General features: G+C 40.3%; 1 protein-coding gene across 2 annotated transcripts in view; it reads left to right on the top strand.

Moving 5' to 3' along the window:
* The window catches only part of LOC126353775 (lipid droplet-regulating VLDL assembly factor AUP1-like), a 99,277-nt gene that overhangs the window by 52,170 nt on the left and 30,455 nt on the right, over nucleotides 1–16,652 (top strand). For both annotated transcript variants that reach the window (XM_050002856.1, XM_050002855.1), the window contains exon 8: nucleotides 6,151–6,310. In XM_050002856.1, the coding sequence (XP_049858813.1) occupies nucleotides 6,151–6,310 (160 nt within the window). The remainder of the gene's footprint in view (nucleotides 1–6,150; nucleotides 6,311–16,652) is intronic.

The raw sequence follows: 16,652 nt of genomic DNA, 5'->3' as shown, positions 1-16,652 counted from the left end.
GTTGCAGAAGCAGCGAAGAAAGCATACCAGCTTTAGAACAATGAAAAATCACCAAGATTGGCAAAGTTTTACAGAAGCTTGGAATTTAGTGTGAACATCATTGCAAGATGCTTTGAATAGTTTCCACATCAGAACTTTGTCCCGAAATCTGGCAGAAAACCCAGAGAGATTCTGGTTACATGTAAAGTACACCAGCAGCAAGACACAATCAATGCCTTCACTGTGCTATAAAAATTCTGATGTTGCAAATGACAGCACCACTAAAGCAGAATTACTAAACACAGTTTTACAAAACTCCTTCACTGAAGAAGAAGAAGAAGAAGAAGAAGAAGAAGAAGAAGAAGAAGAAGCAAATATTCCAGAATCTGAGTCAAGAACAGCTACCAACATGAGTAACTTAGAAGTATGTATCCTCGGTGGAGTGAAGCAATTTAAACCGCTTAATAAAAGCAAGTCTCCTGGACCAGACTGTATACTAGTTAGGTTCCTTTCTGAGTATGCTGATGCAATAGTTCCATACTAAACAATCATATACAGGCACTAGCTAATTCAAAGTTCCATACCTAAAGAGTGGAAAGTTACACAGGTCACACCAATACCCAAGAAAGGAAATAGGAGTAATCCACTGAATTATAGGCCCTTGTCACTAATGTCGATTCGCAATACGGTTTCGAAACATATACTGTACTCGAGCATCATGAATTTATCTTGAAGAAAACAATTTATTGACAAATAAGCAGAATGGATTCAGAAAATATTGTTCTTGTGCAGCGAGCTAGCTGCTCTTATGAAGTAATGACTATTTATGGGGGATGTCAAATCGATTCCATATTTTTAAGATTTCCAGAAGGTTTTCGACACCATCCCTCACAAATGTCTTCCAATCAAATTGCGTGCTTATGGAGTATTGCCACAGTTGCGCGACTGGGTTCATGAGTTCCTGTCAAAAACTTCACAGTCGCAGTAATTGATGGAAGGTCGTTGAGTAAAACAGGAGTAAAATCTGATGTTCCCCAAGGAAGTTTTATAGGTCCTCTGCTGTCCCTAATCTATATAAACAACATAGGAGACAATCTGAGCAGCCCCCTCAGTGTTTTCAGATGATTCCGTCATTTACCATCTTATAAAGTTATCAGATGATCAAAACCAATTGCAAAACGATATAGAGAAGATATCTGTATGGTTCAAAAAGTGCCAATTGATTCTAAATAATAAAAAGTGTGAAGTCATCCACATGAATATTAAAACAAATCTGTTAAATTTCGGTTATGCAATAAATCACACAAAACTAAAGGCTGTAAATTCAACTAAATGCTTAGTGAATAAAATTACAAATACCATAAATTGGAAAGACCATACAGATATCATCATGGATAAAGCAAACCAAAGACTGTGATTTATTGCCAGAACACTTAGAAAGTGCAACAGGTCTACTAAAGAGACTGCTTACACCACACTTGTCCGCCCTTTTCTGTAGTATTGCTGTGTGGTGTAGGATCCACATCAGGTGGGACTGGTGGAGCACTTTGGAAAAATTCAAGGAAGGGCAGCTTGTTCTGTATTTTCGAGAAATATGGGAGAGAGTGCCACAGACACGATATGAGAGTTGGGGTGGCAAATGTTAAAACAAAGAATTTTTTCATTGTGACAGGATCCTCTCATGAAATTTTAATTACTAACTTTCTCCACAAATTGCAAAAATATTCTTTTGGTGCCCACCTACCCAGGGAGAAGTTATCAAAATAAAATAACATAACAATATTATGAGAAGGAATGTTGCTACTCACCATATAGCAGAAATGCTGAGTCACAGATAGGCACAACAAAAAGACTATTTGTGACTCAGCATCTCTGTTATATGGTGAGTAGCAACTTTCCTTCTCATAATATTGTTAAATTTCATCCTGGATTTTCCATGGTTTGATTTCATGATAACATAAGAGATTTAAGAGCTCGATTTTCCTACCTGCCATTAGAGAGTGGAACGTCAGAGAAAGTGCTTGAAGGTGGTTTGATGAACACACTACCAGGCACTTAATTGTAAATTGCAGAGTAATTGTGTGGATGTAGATGGACCGATTCCACAAACATCTAGTTTAAGGTGTATGTTAAACTGGTAGTACATCATAATTACAATGTCATTCGTCAGTGAACAAGTTTGTCAGTGGAAAGAATTTTAGATCCATCTATACTCTCCTGAATCTACAATACATTCCTGCTATCAAGCATATACATGTGGTATGTCATCTTCTTAGGTGTCCTACATGTTGTCACAACTCTTAAGGACAGTTACCTGTAGTGCAGATTAATTCAGTGGGGGACATGTCTGGTGATTATGATTTTATGTAGCACTGTATGTTGGAACACAAAAGTTTATCTGTAAGCATTTTACCAGCTGGAGAACGCGTTATTCTAAAATTGTAGAAAAGATAACTCTTCGGTGACAGATGTCAATTGAGTTGTATCTGGCACTGTTCATTGTTCTTTCATTGTAGGTGGTAGTAATTTCAGGCTACCACATCATGGGCCAAGAGATTATTCTGAATGGTGTTGCTTAATATGCTTCTGGTTGATGCTACATGTGAGAACCATCATTGATGGTGCCGAGGCTGAAACTGCTCTCAACACTAAATTCTGTCATTTATCTCTCCAGCGGCATGACAAAAAGGGTGCTATTTTGTATTTTTGTGTGTTGTCATTGATACATTGTTTTTTATTTATATTTCATTTGATCTGGTAAACCTTCAGTCTTTGTGTCAACACATGTGGCAAATACTTTTTGGTGTGTGTGTGTGTGTGTGTGTGTGTGTGTGTGTGTGTGTGTGTGTTACTTTGCACAATATTTTCATTTGCAAATCAAATAAGTGCCATATATACTATACAATATTTGAAAAATGCAATCCTGCAACTTCGCAAAAAAATTTCGCGGAATGTTCGATGGCACCAACACACCATGAATATTTCGCTGCAGTGGAAGCGTAAATATCAAAAACTGATAATTATGTAAAGTGCGTCTTATAAATATTGTGAACAGCCGTCTGAAGATGAACTTTTCAGTTCGAAACCGGTTACGGCGCTATTTACTAAAATAAATAGCAGTATTAATAGTGGCTGGTTGCTGTTTTCTTCTTTGTAAGAATCAACCTACATAAAATTATAAATGTTTTTGTGAAAGCCTGTGAGTAAGTAAAAATTGCACATTTTTTTTAAATTTTTTGCAGTAAAGTCAACAAAACACAGCAGATTGAAAATGGGAGTCATTTCCCAAAATGCCTTGTGTAAAATATGAGTCTTGACTCCTAGCAAAAAAAGTTAATTATAAACAAACCCAGTTTTATTTCAAATGCCAGCTTTCAGAACTGTCCTAATATCAGTTCTGAATTTGGATGTTTAATGTTGTGACTTAAGGTATCCATCAGTGAGGCTAATGAAAGGGGTTATTAATAAGGAATCTAATTCCACATTGGTAACCCCTCACATTACCCTTACTGATTAGCTAAGTGGTCAGTGTGTCTGCCTGTCATGAGGTGGAAGCAGGTTAAATTCCTGGTAATGTTAGGGATTTTTCCTTGGTGGCCGGCTTGCATTGGGATCTACTCACCCTTGCTAGGCCTGTTGAGGACCAACTCCTTGAATGAGGAACTGCGACTCTTAAGGCCTGAAAGCTGAGAGTGGTTTGCTGACTCCATTCCCAACCATACTGCAGCCATACGACAGAGGATGGCATGGTGGTTGGGTGGGCTTACTTGATCTTCAGGGCCTGTTTGCTGAGTTACCTTCTTTTTCCTCTGTTTAATGAAGGACAACGTTTGTATCAGAGAAGGTTGTACTACATTGATAGCTTCTGAACTCTATATTGAAGTATTTGTTACCAGTGTTGTAGCATATTCCAATAACTTAGTCATTTTGATACATCTTAGTGCCTCAGATTTTTTTTTTTTTTTTTTTTTTTTTTTCCCTCCCTTGAGGCAGGCATTATTTCATTATAAAAATTAACAGCTTGTTGAGACTGAAATGGAAAGCTGCCTCTCTAAAAGATTTGACAAAGTATGCAGACACTTTGCGTTGATGTTAGCTGCATTCTGACTTCGTTCTTCTGATGCACAAGCTTCAGGTCTCTAAATTGTTGTAACAAATGTTAATTTTTCCCACTACATTAAAAAATAAAAACAAAATATAAGAAAGTAATAAGAATTTATCATAATAATAGGAGCACATGCAGTCATTAGAGAGCCAATGAAATTGTTCCTCCTTCATTTTTTATACAGTTATATGGAAAGCTATATCAGTTATATGATAAAAGGGAGTAGCAAATTTGGTATAGATATATTTATTGAAATGTGAATTGGCAATTATAGGCTGGTCATAAAGCATTTATGTAACATAGAAAATTTCATTTATAGTTGGAACTGTAATGATGCAGTTTTATGGAAGGATAAATATTAAATGTCTCCTTAGTTCCACTAAAGCTTACGTAAAAGACTGGTAAAAATTGTAGCTTTTGTGTTACCGGAATGTATGCAGAAGCAAGGTGCCTTCTCTTTGGATAAGTGACGTGGGATGTAGTTTCACCAAGGTGATAATTTCATATTTACAGAATTTCAAGTATGTATCCATTATAGAGGGAGAAAATATCCATACTGGTGGCTCTTGAAGTGTGTCAATGTTCTTGTTAGTAACAAGTTCAAAATTTGCGGTTGCTTCCTCTAAAACTCCATTCCAAAACTCTTGAGGAAAGCCAAATTAGTAACCCTGCTAAAACTGGGGAATGAACCTATAGACCCACAAAACTTCTGGCTTGTGTTGCTTCCATCGCATGTCTACAAGGCATTTGGAAGAATTGTTCTTGACAGAATTTGTGGCACAATAGGTACCAAAATCATACCAGAGCAAGTAGGATTTATGCCTAATAAATCATGTTGTGGCCAAATATTCAATCTCGCCCAAACATAGAGGGTGACTTCAAACAGAAGCAGATAACTAAAGTCACCTCTGGGCTGCCTGTGATACTGTCAACCAACAACAGCTGTTCGTCAAGTTTTATTACAAGGCTGAGTATTTCCTATTGATGAAATTAGTGGAATCTTTGATTAAGACTAGATATTTTTATGTGATGCTACCAGAGAGATATAGCCAATGGAGAAGGCGAAAGAATGGCCTCCCCCAGTGCACAAGGAAAATTTATTGCAGAAGATATACCTGACTACTGCGGAGAGAATTTCTCTTATCCAAATCAGTGTAAAAACTCAACGTGTGCCTTCCTTCTTAGAAACAAAGTTGCATGTAGGCAATTGAAAGTGCTGTAGCTGGGTCTGGAGTTGAACCACAATGATTAGCTGAAATGTCTGAACATCCGACTTGACAGGACTGACATTTCAGAAGCACTGTCAAAACATTAAAGGAAAAGTATGTGCAAGGGATATCATCATCCAGACTCAGCAGCAGGAAAAGGGGACCTCAGCTTCAAAAACTCTGAGAACATTGCCTATCTCAGAATGTTTCTCTGCAGCAGATTATATAACACCTGTCTGTACAACTCAGCAGAGACCAAATATGTTGACATATCAATTAATGAGACAGAGTCCATGGTGTTTGGCTGCCTAAAACCCATGCCAATTCAACAAATTTACCTCATTGTCGGCTTAGCTCCTTCCACAATCAGAAGGCAAGTCACAGTTGAAAGGAGGAAGCCGTCTGATGATCACAGGCACCCATTTTATGACTACCAAATACAGCACAGTTGACTGAAGTCTCGATGAAGTCTAATGCAAATGACCAACCCTTGAATATGAACCACCGGAATTGCGGCAAGAAAATAAATGGCAAAAACCTAAACAACAACTGACTGCTGGAATCCTCCACTGTTTCTGAGATGGAGGGTGCTTCACTGCTAGTAAGAACTGGTGTCACCCAGTGCAATACCAACCTGAGAAAATGTGGATATAAAGAGAGTGACTCCAGTCAGTATGTTACAATACAAGGTCATCAACATCTAGTGATATTCCCAAAAATAGGTAAAAAATTGTGTTATAGTAAATGGCAAAGCCATCCATGTTGCTGATTACTGGAAATATGCAGTATAGTTGCTGACCTGGATATGTAAAGTAAATATTCATGATAGTCATATAAGCATTTTCTTGTGCCTTTCAGGCAGAGTGGGCAAAGCGACGAGCTGCAGAACTGCGTCGACAAGCGGCTGCGGCCAGAAGAGCTTTGGCTCAGGGAACGAGCAGTGACCTTCAAAGGATGGTAAGGCAGGTTGCGGAGGTTCTGCCCCGTGTGCCACATGATGCCATCCTGCGAGATCTCAGTGAGTAAAAGTTTCACATTTTTGTTCAGTGCTGAAACGTATCCTTCACTGCACATCTACATGTATATATTATGCTGCAAGCGACCTAATGGTGTGTGGTGGAGGGTACTTCTGGTACAACTAGCTACTCCCCTTTTCCCTGTTTCATTTGTGAATGACACTTAGGAAGAATCAGTGTCGGGTAACCTCTGTATTAACTCTACTTTCTTGAATTTTCTCGGTGTGATTGTTTGGTGAGATGTATGTGGGACAAATTAACATGTTATCCAATTCTACCCAGAACATACTCTTTTGGCATTTCAACAGTAAACCTATCAATGATGGGCCAATCCTCTCTTGTATCATCTGCCACTGGGCTTTGTAGAGTATCTCTGAAAATTACCCTCACACCAACAAAGTGATCCTGTGATGAAACACAGTGAAACACAGAGGGCATGCATGCCCCCCCCCCCCCCTCCCCCCCACACACACACACTCTCACTTACTCCCCCCCCCCTTCTCATTAATTGTACCGGGTCACCTGGTAAGGCTCCCAGACTGATGAGCAGTACTCAAGAATAGGTCAGACAAGTGTGGATGAGTTACACTTCCTTGAGATTCTTCCTATGAATCCGTCTGTCATCTTCAGTTCCTACTGTTTGTTTTAACTTAATTTTGTTCATCATAATCAATGTTTTTGGAAAGCTTGCAACTGTGTCATTTATGATTTAGATAATGAAAATCTGTCAGTTTCTTATTTTTTCATGTGTAGCACAAAACATTTTGAGAATTTATTCTTATTTTGAAACACATTTGTTTACATGAATATTTTTGTGATGTTTGCATGTGTAATTTTCTGCCTCTTTTGCACTGTAGTTCTGTCTTTGAAGTTACTCTGCAATTGCAAAATTGGATAAAATAAATCTTGGGATGTTTTTGTATGCTAATGTCAGAAACATTATTTTTGTCTGTCTCCTTAAATGCATTGTGCCTCCTCCATTACACATATCACCACACACACGCAAATCACCACTTGCACTGTTTGTTTTTGTAATCAAAACATGTTACAGGGAGATTATGACAGTATGATTCCACAGAGAGTTTGTATACAGCCTGAGCCGTTAATTTTTCTGAACTGTATTATTTACATGAAGTTTTCAGTTACAAAATTTATTTTACCATTATTCATTGTGAAAGTACTGATTATAAATATATTCTGTTTTGTTGCAGATGTTGAGTAGTCTATGAGGAAATCAACATGTTTATGGAAATTACTACAGTTATTGTGTAAAGGAGAAACTTTTGAAAAAAAGTAACTGTGTTGCTATCTAACTTTTGAAAAAAAGTAACTGTGTTGCTATCTAGTTCGTCATTGTGAACTTTTCCACCTTGCTTTTTGTGGTGTACAAAGATTTCCAGCTCCTCCATTAAACCCATTGTAAGTGATTTTTGGAAGTGGTGGAATTTCTCAACATCATCTTGTATGTTTTCGAATGGGTGGCCAGGTTGTGTGCGTGTGTAGCTATTGCTGAATTTGCTGGTTGTGTGTGTAGCAGTTGATGTGTTTTGTGTATCTAATTTGAAAGTTCCTGCTAGTTTGTCCTATGTAATAGCCGAGGTGCAAGTTTTGAGGTGCAAGTATATTCCTGAGGCTGCAGAATTTGTTTTTTATTGTTTAGGGTGTGCACTATTTTCTGTTGTAGTGTGTTGTTTGTGGAGAAGACTACTTTCATATTATCATAAATTTGATTGTATTATTGGTTCCATGTAAAGAGCCAGGAATTTCTTTCTTTCATTTTGCTATTTTATTGCATTTTGTCTGTCATTGAACTGGGGAAGTCATTAGACACTGTCATAAATGTCACAGCTGAATGCCAAAAACTTAAAAGCACTAATTTCTAGATTTGTGTGCAGAACATCACAGCTTCAAGATACACAGTAAAAAGACAGCTTCCAACAACACAACTCTTGTCACAACATGTCACCCAAAAGCACACAAGAAAGGTGCATACAAAACAATGGTACACAGAGTAAACAACATGTCAGGGAACAAAGAGGACAAGGAGAAAGAATTATATATCATTAAGCAAATTGTAGTGGCTAATGACTTATCCGGTTCAGCAGTAGACAAAATGCAGAAAAAATAGAAAAAAGAATGAATTTCCTGGCTCTTTTAGAAAGAACCAATTATACAACCAAATGTATGACCAGCATACCTCATTTAGGTAACATGTCTCAAAAAATAGCAAACCTACTTTGGTCACATAAAGTGAAAGTACCTTTCTCCATAAACTACAAACTGCAACAGAAATTAGTGCATAATTTAAAAAGTAAAAAAAAAAAAAAATCTCAGACCCAGCAATATACAAAATTTAATGTAAAACTTGTGTCATCTACTTCTCAGGACACTCTCAAATTAGATACACAGAACATGTCAACTGCTACACACGTAACAACTTCACAAAATCAGCAATACCAATACACACAAAAAACAATAGTCACTCATTTGAAAGCCTAGAAGATCTAAAGACACTTCACTACTCCTTCCCAAAGAATGTGTGTGTGTGTGTGTGTGTGTGTGTGTGTGTGTGTGTGTGTGTGTTAAAAAACAAACATTGTAACAGATGATTTGCACATATGTATGAAGTTGAGTGTACTGGAGGATGCACAATACTTGTAAGTGTTGTTGTTGTTATGGTCTTCAGTCCTCAGACTGGTTTGATGCAGCTCTCCATGCTACTCTATCCTGTGCAAGCTTCTTCATCTCCCAGTACTTACTGCAACCTACATCCTTCTGAATCTGCGTAGTGTATTCATCTCTTGGTCTCCCTCTACGATTTTTACCATCCACATTGCCCTCCAATGCTAAATTTGTGATCCCTTGATGCCTCAAACATGTCCTACCAACCGATGCCTTCTTCTAGTCAAGTTGTGCCACAAACTTCTCTTCTCCCCAATCCTATTCAATACCTCCTCATTAGTTACGTGATCTATCCACCTTATCTTCAGTATTCTTCTGTAGCACCACATTTCGAAAGCTTCTATTCTCTTCTTGTCCAAACTATTTATCGTCCATGATTCACTTCCATACATGGCTACACTCCATACAAATACTTTCAGAAACGACTTCCTGACACTTAAATCTATACTCCATGTTAACAAATTTCTCTTCTTCAGAAACGCTTTCCTTGTCATTGCCAGTCTACATTTTTATATCCTCCCTATTTCGACCATCATCAGTTATTTTGCTCCCCAAATAGCAAAACTCCTTTACTACTTTAAGTGTCTCATTACCTAATCTAATTCCATCAGCATCACCTGACTTATTTCAACTACATTCCATTATCCTTGTTTTGCTTTTGTTGACCTTCATCTTATATCCTCCTTTCAAGACACTGTCCATTCCGTTCAACTACTCTTCCAAGTCCTTTGCTGTCTCTGACAGAATTACAATGTCATCGGCGAACCTCAAAGTTTTTATTTCTTCTCCATCAATTTTAATACCTACTCCAAATTTTTCTTTTGTTTCCTTTACTGCTTGCTAAATATACAGATAGAATAACTTCGGTGAGAGGCTACAACCCTGTCTCACTCCCTTCCCAACCACTGCTTCCCTTTCATGCCCCTCGACTCTTATAATTGCCATCTGGTTTCTGTACAAATTGTAAATAGCCTTACGCTCCCTGTATTTTACCCCTGCTACCTTTAGAATTTGAAAGAGAGTATTCCAGTCAACATTGTCAAAAGCTTTCTCTAAGTCTACAAATGCTAGAAACGTAGGTTTGCCTTTTCTTAATCTTTCTTCTAAGATAAGTCGTAAGGTCAGTATTGCCTCACGTGTTCCAACACTTCTGCGGAATCCAAACTGATCTTCCCCAAGGTCCGCTTCTACCAGTTTTTCCATTCGTCTGTAAAGATTTCACGTTAGTATTTTGCAGCTGTGACTTATTAAACTGATAGTTCGGTAATTTTCACATCTGTCAACACCTGCTTTCTTTGGGATTGGAATTATTATATTCTTCTTGAAGTCTGAGGGTATTTCGCCTGTCTCATACATCTTGCTCACCAGATGGTACAGTTTTGTCATGACTGGCTCTCCCAAGGCCGTCAGTAGTTCTAATGGAATGTTGTCTACTCCCGGGGCCTTGTTTCGACTCAGGTCTTTCAGTGCTCTGTCAAACTCTTCCCGCAGTATTGTATCTCCCATTTCATCTTCATCTGCATCCTCTTCCATTTCCAGTACATCGCCCTTGTATAAACCTTTTATATACTCCTTCCACCTTTCTGCCTTCCTTTCTTTGCTTAGAACTGGGTTTCCATCTGAGCTCTTGATATTCATACAAGTGGCTCTCTTTTCTCCAAAGGTCTCTTTAATTTTCCTGTAGGCAGTATCTATCTTACCCCTAGTGAGATAAGCCTCTACATCCTTACATATGTCCTCTAGCCATCCCTGCTTAGCCATTTTGCACTTCCTGTCGATCTCATTTTTGAGACGTTTGTATTCCTTTCTGCCTGCTTCATTTACTGCATTTTTATATTTTCTCCTTTCATCAATGAAAATCATATTTCTTCTGTTACCCACGGATTTCTATTAGCCCTTGTCTTTTTTACCTACTTTATCTTCTGCTGCCTTCTACTTCATCCCTCAGAGCTACCCATTCTTCTTCTACTGTATTTCTTTCCTCCATTCCTGTCAATTGTTCCCTTATGCTCTCCCTGAAACTCTCTACAACCTCTGGTTCTTTCAGTTTACCCAGGTCCCGTCTCCTTAAAGTAGCACCTTTTTGTAGTTTCTTCAGTTTTAATCTACACTTGTAGACAGACAAAAATACCATTTCAAACAGTGGCATGTAAAAAAAAAAAAATCCCAATAGTTATTTTATCTATTTTTCTGATTGGAATACATCCTCAGAAAGACAGCTACTGTGCAAGAGAGGCAGAAAATCACACATGCAAACATGACAAAAAGATTTGTTAACAAATACGTTTGAATATAAGAACAAATTCTTTAAATGTGCTGTGCTGAGCATGACAAAAATAAATAACGGATGCAATTTTTCGTTATTTAAATCATGAACTATTTATGTCATCATTCCATTTATTCCTTTGGATGGTTACTACTAGATATATTATGGTAGCTAGTAGTTTTTCATCAATAGATTGTTTATACAGTAATGGATTTCTTCTCCTGTGTATGTGCATTAGGTTGCATTTATTCACATTCAGGGTCAACCACCAGTTCCTGTATCATCCATCAATCCTCTGCAGATCTTCCTGCAGTTAGCTACTGTCTTTTGACATCGTCACTTTCTTATAGACAACCACATCATCTATCATCTGCAAACAGCTTCATGGAGTCCAATGTAATTAATTAGACAGTTTACATAAGTATTGTAAACAGTCACTGTCATATCACAGTTCCTTGGGCTATTCCTTAAACACCTTTTACAGGTGACAATTTTGTTCTGTTAAGAGTGATGTGTTGAGTTCTATCTGCAAAGATGTCTTCCTGCAAGGAAATCTTGAATCCAGTCACAAATCTGGTCTGATACTTGGTAAGCCCATATCGTTTCCAATTAAATGGCTGTGCAGGGTGGTGTCCAATGCCTTCCTGAGGTCAAGGGACACTGCATCAACCTGAGGTGTGATACCAACAGTACTTGGATGTCGTGGAGGAATAGTAATGTCAGTTTTGCAAAAAAAAATTGTAGGATATTTTTTGTTCTTCAAAAATGTCATAATATGTGAATGTAACACACATTCCATAATTCTACAGCAGATTCATATCAACAATGTAGGCCTGTAATTGTGTGTCTGTCCCGCAATCCTTCTTGAAAATGGGAATGATTTGCACTTTTGTCCAGTTGATAGATTACCATTCATTACTCCAATAATCTACAATAAACTGCTGCTGGATGGAGAGCAAGTTCTTTTGCATAATGTTTGTGGAATCTCACTGGCACCTCATGTGATCCAGATGTCTTTCCCCTAATAAGCTGTTGTAGCTGCATGTAGAAGGAATGCTTTTAGCTAAATTCCATTGGTGGTTAGGAACAGGGCACATCCAATTCATCTTGGTTGTTGCTTGTAGAAACTATGAGGAGGAGGTGATAAGAGCACATTTCAAGACCACTGTTTCTTTGGTTTTGATGAAATGAACACTTGCATATTAGGCGAGAGAATGGTGCGGTTGCATTGCACCAACTTCCTTGACTGTAGGTCAACCTATAACGCTACCACTTCTATTGTAATTTAGTATGCTTTAACCTAATTAATAGAAAAACCTGTCTTGATGTTTTCACATATACTATACCCCAACAGAACAAATAGTTCTGTTACAGGAAAAGACTTGCATAACCCCCTTACTAAAATTTAGTTTAGATTCCAAATAAAGTACACTATGGGAGTATAGTCCTGTTAATAGGAAAAGCTAATCAGTAGAGTTACCCTTTTTACAGGATTTGACTGCGCGTTGTGTCAAATATATAAGTAAATCTGACTACTCAATTCTTGTCCCAAGATTTTACCCCGCAGTTACATAGAAACGCAATATGATTATTATTATACTGAAGCTAGGGCAACTCAGTCCAGAGTTCATTTAGCGGTTTAAAACATGTACTAATGTCCACCAGGCTATCCAGGTGCTGAAACAGTGAAGTATTGGAAAAGCAGAAGTATGAGTCTTTATCTACTTTCTTCCTACTGTTTAATTTGGTTCTTCGAATTAATATTACTCCACGTAAACAATGTTAGTGCAGACACTGGAATTTCTTTTTATCTGCTGCACCCTTATACATTGCGTTTTAAAAGGAGAACAAACCCAGTAGATAACTGCAGGGAAGCTAAAAAAAATTCTGTACTAAACAAACTTAAATACTAAAATACTTAGATACACACACTCTTTATACTGATCATTTCACTTCAAGAAAACCTCTTTCTTACTGGAATTTGTTTTCAAAAAGTATAAATATTATTCTTTGAACTAACTCGGTATAGTCATTTACCAGATTCTAGTAACTTGGCTACACTCTGATTGAATTTTATGTAAGCCGACTTTTGCTATGACACTTTGCAGTTGTTAAGAAAACAAATTAAATGGTACCTCTTGGCACTTAGTAAGTTTGTAAAATAGGATACTCGGATTCATCAAACACAAGGATGGAACCCTACATGGGTGTATGATTAGGATGAAATAACAGGGTGAACCACTTTCTTTAAAGTTCAGGAATGGTTATTAAAACACAGTTTAAATTAATGGTTCACACTGTAGAAAAGTAGATGTACTGTAAAAAAATGTATCTGGTGGCTGTAGGCTCGAATGTGGTGAATAATTATGGCAGCTACACTGCCCACACTACAGCCTGTAAGTATCTTGCTGTGTGGGTTAAATTTCTCTTCTTCGCATCATTCAATTCTAGTTAGAGCAGCCTAACAACTTGCAGCTATGCCTTAAGCCATTTGCAGTCTCCATCCAAGGCATTTTGTGCAAATTTGCAGGCAAAGCTGCTTCTGCTCCACAAAGGTGCTGCTTCAATCACTGCTGCCTACAGTCCCCAGGGGCTCAGCATTCATTTGCTGTGTATGGGCTTGGCGACCCCGGGGTTCCTGAGCTGGGGACTGGTAAGTGCCACAAGTCCCCTGTCACCATAAGCTCTGGGCATACTTCAACGACCACCGTGCAGCACGGCGGTGGAATGTCGTGTGTCTCAGGGAGTGGGGATCTTGGCTTGGCCACCCGGATCGCGAGGATGGAATATACCTCTATAAACAACCCCTCAATCTCAAGGTGTGCTGCGCGCCGATGAGATGCATGGCTGTTGAGGTGGAACAGTCATTAGCGGGCTACCTCTGGGGAACCTGCCGCACCTCAGTTGTATAAGGCTTACCTAGGCACGCGGGGCTCTGTCTAGGTGGACTTCTAGTTCCCTAGCTGCTCGTGGGACTGAGATGGATCCTTCGAAATCCTCTTTTCCTCCTCCCAGCGGAAAGGGTGGGCCGCTGGAAGGTTCTAACTCCCAGTCTCTGAAGAGGGCTCGTGCAGTCAGTCCCCCTGACTGCAGCACATCTTTGACAAGTGAAGTCTTTAGTAACAGGATGCATTCTGGTACTCAGAATCCGTTTCTCATTGTGAAACGGAAGGAGGGTAGTTTCGAGAAGGTTTCGCTCTTCTATATACAGAAGGGTCTGGAGGGCATCTGTGGCTCCTCAAAATCGGTGAAGCGCTTACGTAGTGGGACCTTGCTAGTGGAAACTTCCATTTCCCAGCAAGCAACTAACCTCCAATCTGCTAAATGTCTTGGAGAGTATGCCATAGACACTGAACTGCACAGCACCTTGAACTACAGCAAAGGTCTTGTCACATGCCGGGATCTAGTTGACATTCCCAAGGACGAACTGCAACGTGAGTGGGCTCCGGAGGGTATCGTTGATGTCCAACACATCATGAAGAGGGTTGATGGCAATGTTGTCAAATCTGACTCCTTTATTCTGACCTTCAGTAGCACAAAACTTCCTGAACATGTTAAAGCTGGCTTCCTTCGCCTTAGTGTGAGGCCTTATTTCCCGGCCCCAATGCGCTGTTTTAAATGCCAGCGTTTTGGGCATACCACCTTAGGATGTAAAGGCGAAGCGACTTGTGGCAACTGTGGTAAGGTTGCTCATGAAGGAGTTCGTTGCTCGTCTCCGGCTAAATGTATTAATTGCTCTGGGAACCACCCTGTTTGGAGTAGGGACTGACGAATATTTTTAGAGGAACGCAAAGTCCAGGAAATCAAAACAACAAGCGAATCCCCTATGGTAAGGCCAAGAAGATCTATAAGTCGATGCAACCTCCCACATTCGCTACATCTTTCGCATCCCTGGTTCAGAAGCCTACTCCAAAAGTCGATGCCTCAACGCAGACCGAGGTGGTGAGTGTTGGCACTTAACACCTGCAGCTGTCAGTGCACTTGCAACACAGCCAGTGTTTCAGAGCCGATAGCCCCTACTCGAACGGCAGACAAGGGTATAGTGGCGAACTTGGACCAGCCCCTGTCGCCTCCAACAGCTGAGGCTGTTCCCAAGCCCAGTGCGCCAATCACCACTCCCACATCAGCTCCCCCAAAGGCCACCAAACCACAGAAAGCTCCTGTACTGCAGCAACACCAGGTCAAATCCCTTTGTAAACCGTCTGACCATGCGGCTGTTGTTTTACGTGAGGCTTCATCTGACTCCTCCCCAGAGTTGATGGAATACGACGTATGTGTGGGGCAATCATCTCGCCCCACACCTGCCCCTCCACCTGCTGCGGTCTCCCCGCCCCGTCAGAGAGACAGGATGAAGGTGCTACCCCCAACATAGATGGCTCCCATACTTCAGTGGAACTTGCAAGGGTTCAGGACGCATGTGGAGGAACTTCGCCTACTCTCTCAGGGTAGACCACTGTGTCTCTGTCTCCAGGAGACTTATTTCCATCCCTCATACTTCCCTGAGCTGCGAGGCTATACACTCCACAAAAAGGACGACCTGCGTGGAGAGAGAGCTAGAGGAGGTGTAGGTATTTTTGTCAGGACGGACTACCACTCCTCGCCTCTCTCGCTTATGACGACTTTACAGGCTGTCGCTGTGTCTGTGCAAGTACGTCATCCATTGACTGTCTGTTCACTTTACTTGCCCCCACATGAGGCACTTGATGAAGTGGCCCTCACCGACCTCCTTACACAGCTCCCCCAACCATTCATTATTTGTGGTGATTTTAATGCCCACAATGTGCTTTGGGGCTCTGCAATTACCTGCCCCAGGGGTAGAGCAATTGAGAGGCTTCTCCTGTCATTCTGCGCCTGCTTGCTCAATGGAGGACAGAGTACTCATTTCTGCACAGCGACTGGGTCGTTCTCTGCCATTGATCTCTCGCTTTGCTCTCCAGCTCTTGCCGCCAGTGCTCACTGGGAAGAGGTCGCTGACATGCATGGCAGTGATCATTTCCCCATCTGGATTCATCTGCCAGATGGCGTGGGCCCCGAAAGGAGACCACCACAATGGGTGCTCAGTGAAGTTGACTGGACACTTTATAGCCAGTTGGCCCAATTCGCACATTGTGCGACTGTTGAGGTGTGGGTGGATCATATTACCGAAACGGTCCACCATGCCGCTGCAGCATCCATTCCACAGTCCACGGGCCCCTGGAAGAGGCCACCTGTGCTTTGGTGGAGTGCCGAATGCTGCTCTGCAATCAGGACCAGGCATGCGGCTCTGCGTCGGTTCAAGTCTCGGCCGACTGCTGAGAATCTTGCAGTATTTCGGGTGGCGAGGGCAAGGTGTCGCCGCAGTATTCTTGAGAGCAAGAAGAGGTCATGGCAACAGTTCCTGAACACCATTAATCGTT

The sequence above is a fragment of the Schistocerca gregaria genome, chromosome 3, assembly GCF_023897955.1.
Source record: "Schistocerca gregaria isolate iqSchGreg1 chromosome 3, iqSchGreg1.2, whole genome shotgun sequence".
Taxonomy (NCBI): domain Eukaryota; kingdom Metazoa; phylum Arthropoda; class Insecta; order Orthoptera; family Acrididae; genus Schistocerca; species Schistocerca gregaria.
This window is presented reverse-complemented; position numbering and strand designations above follow the sequence as displayed.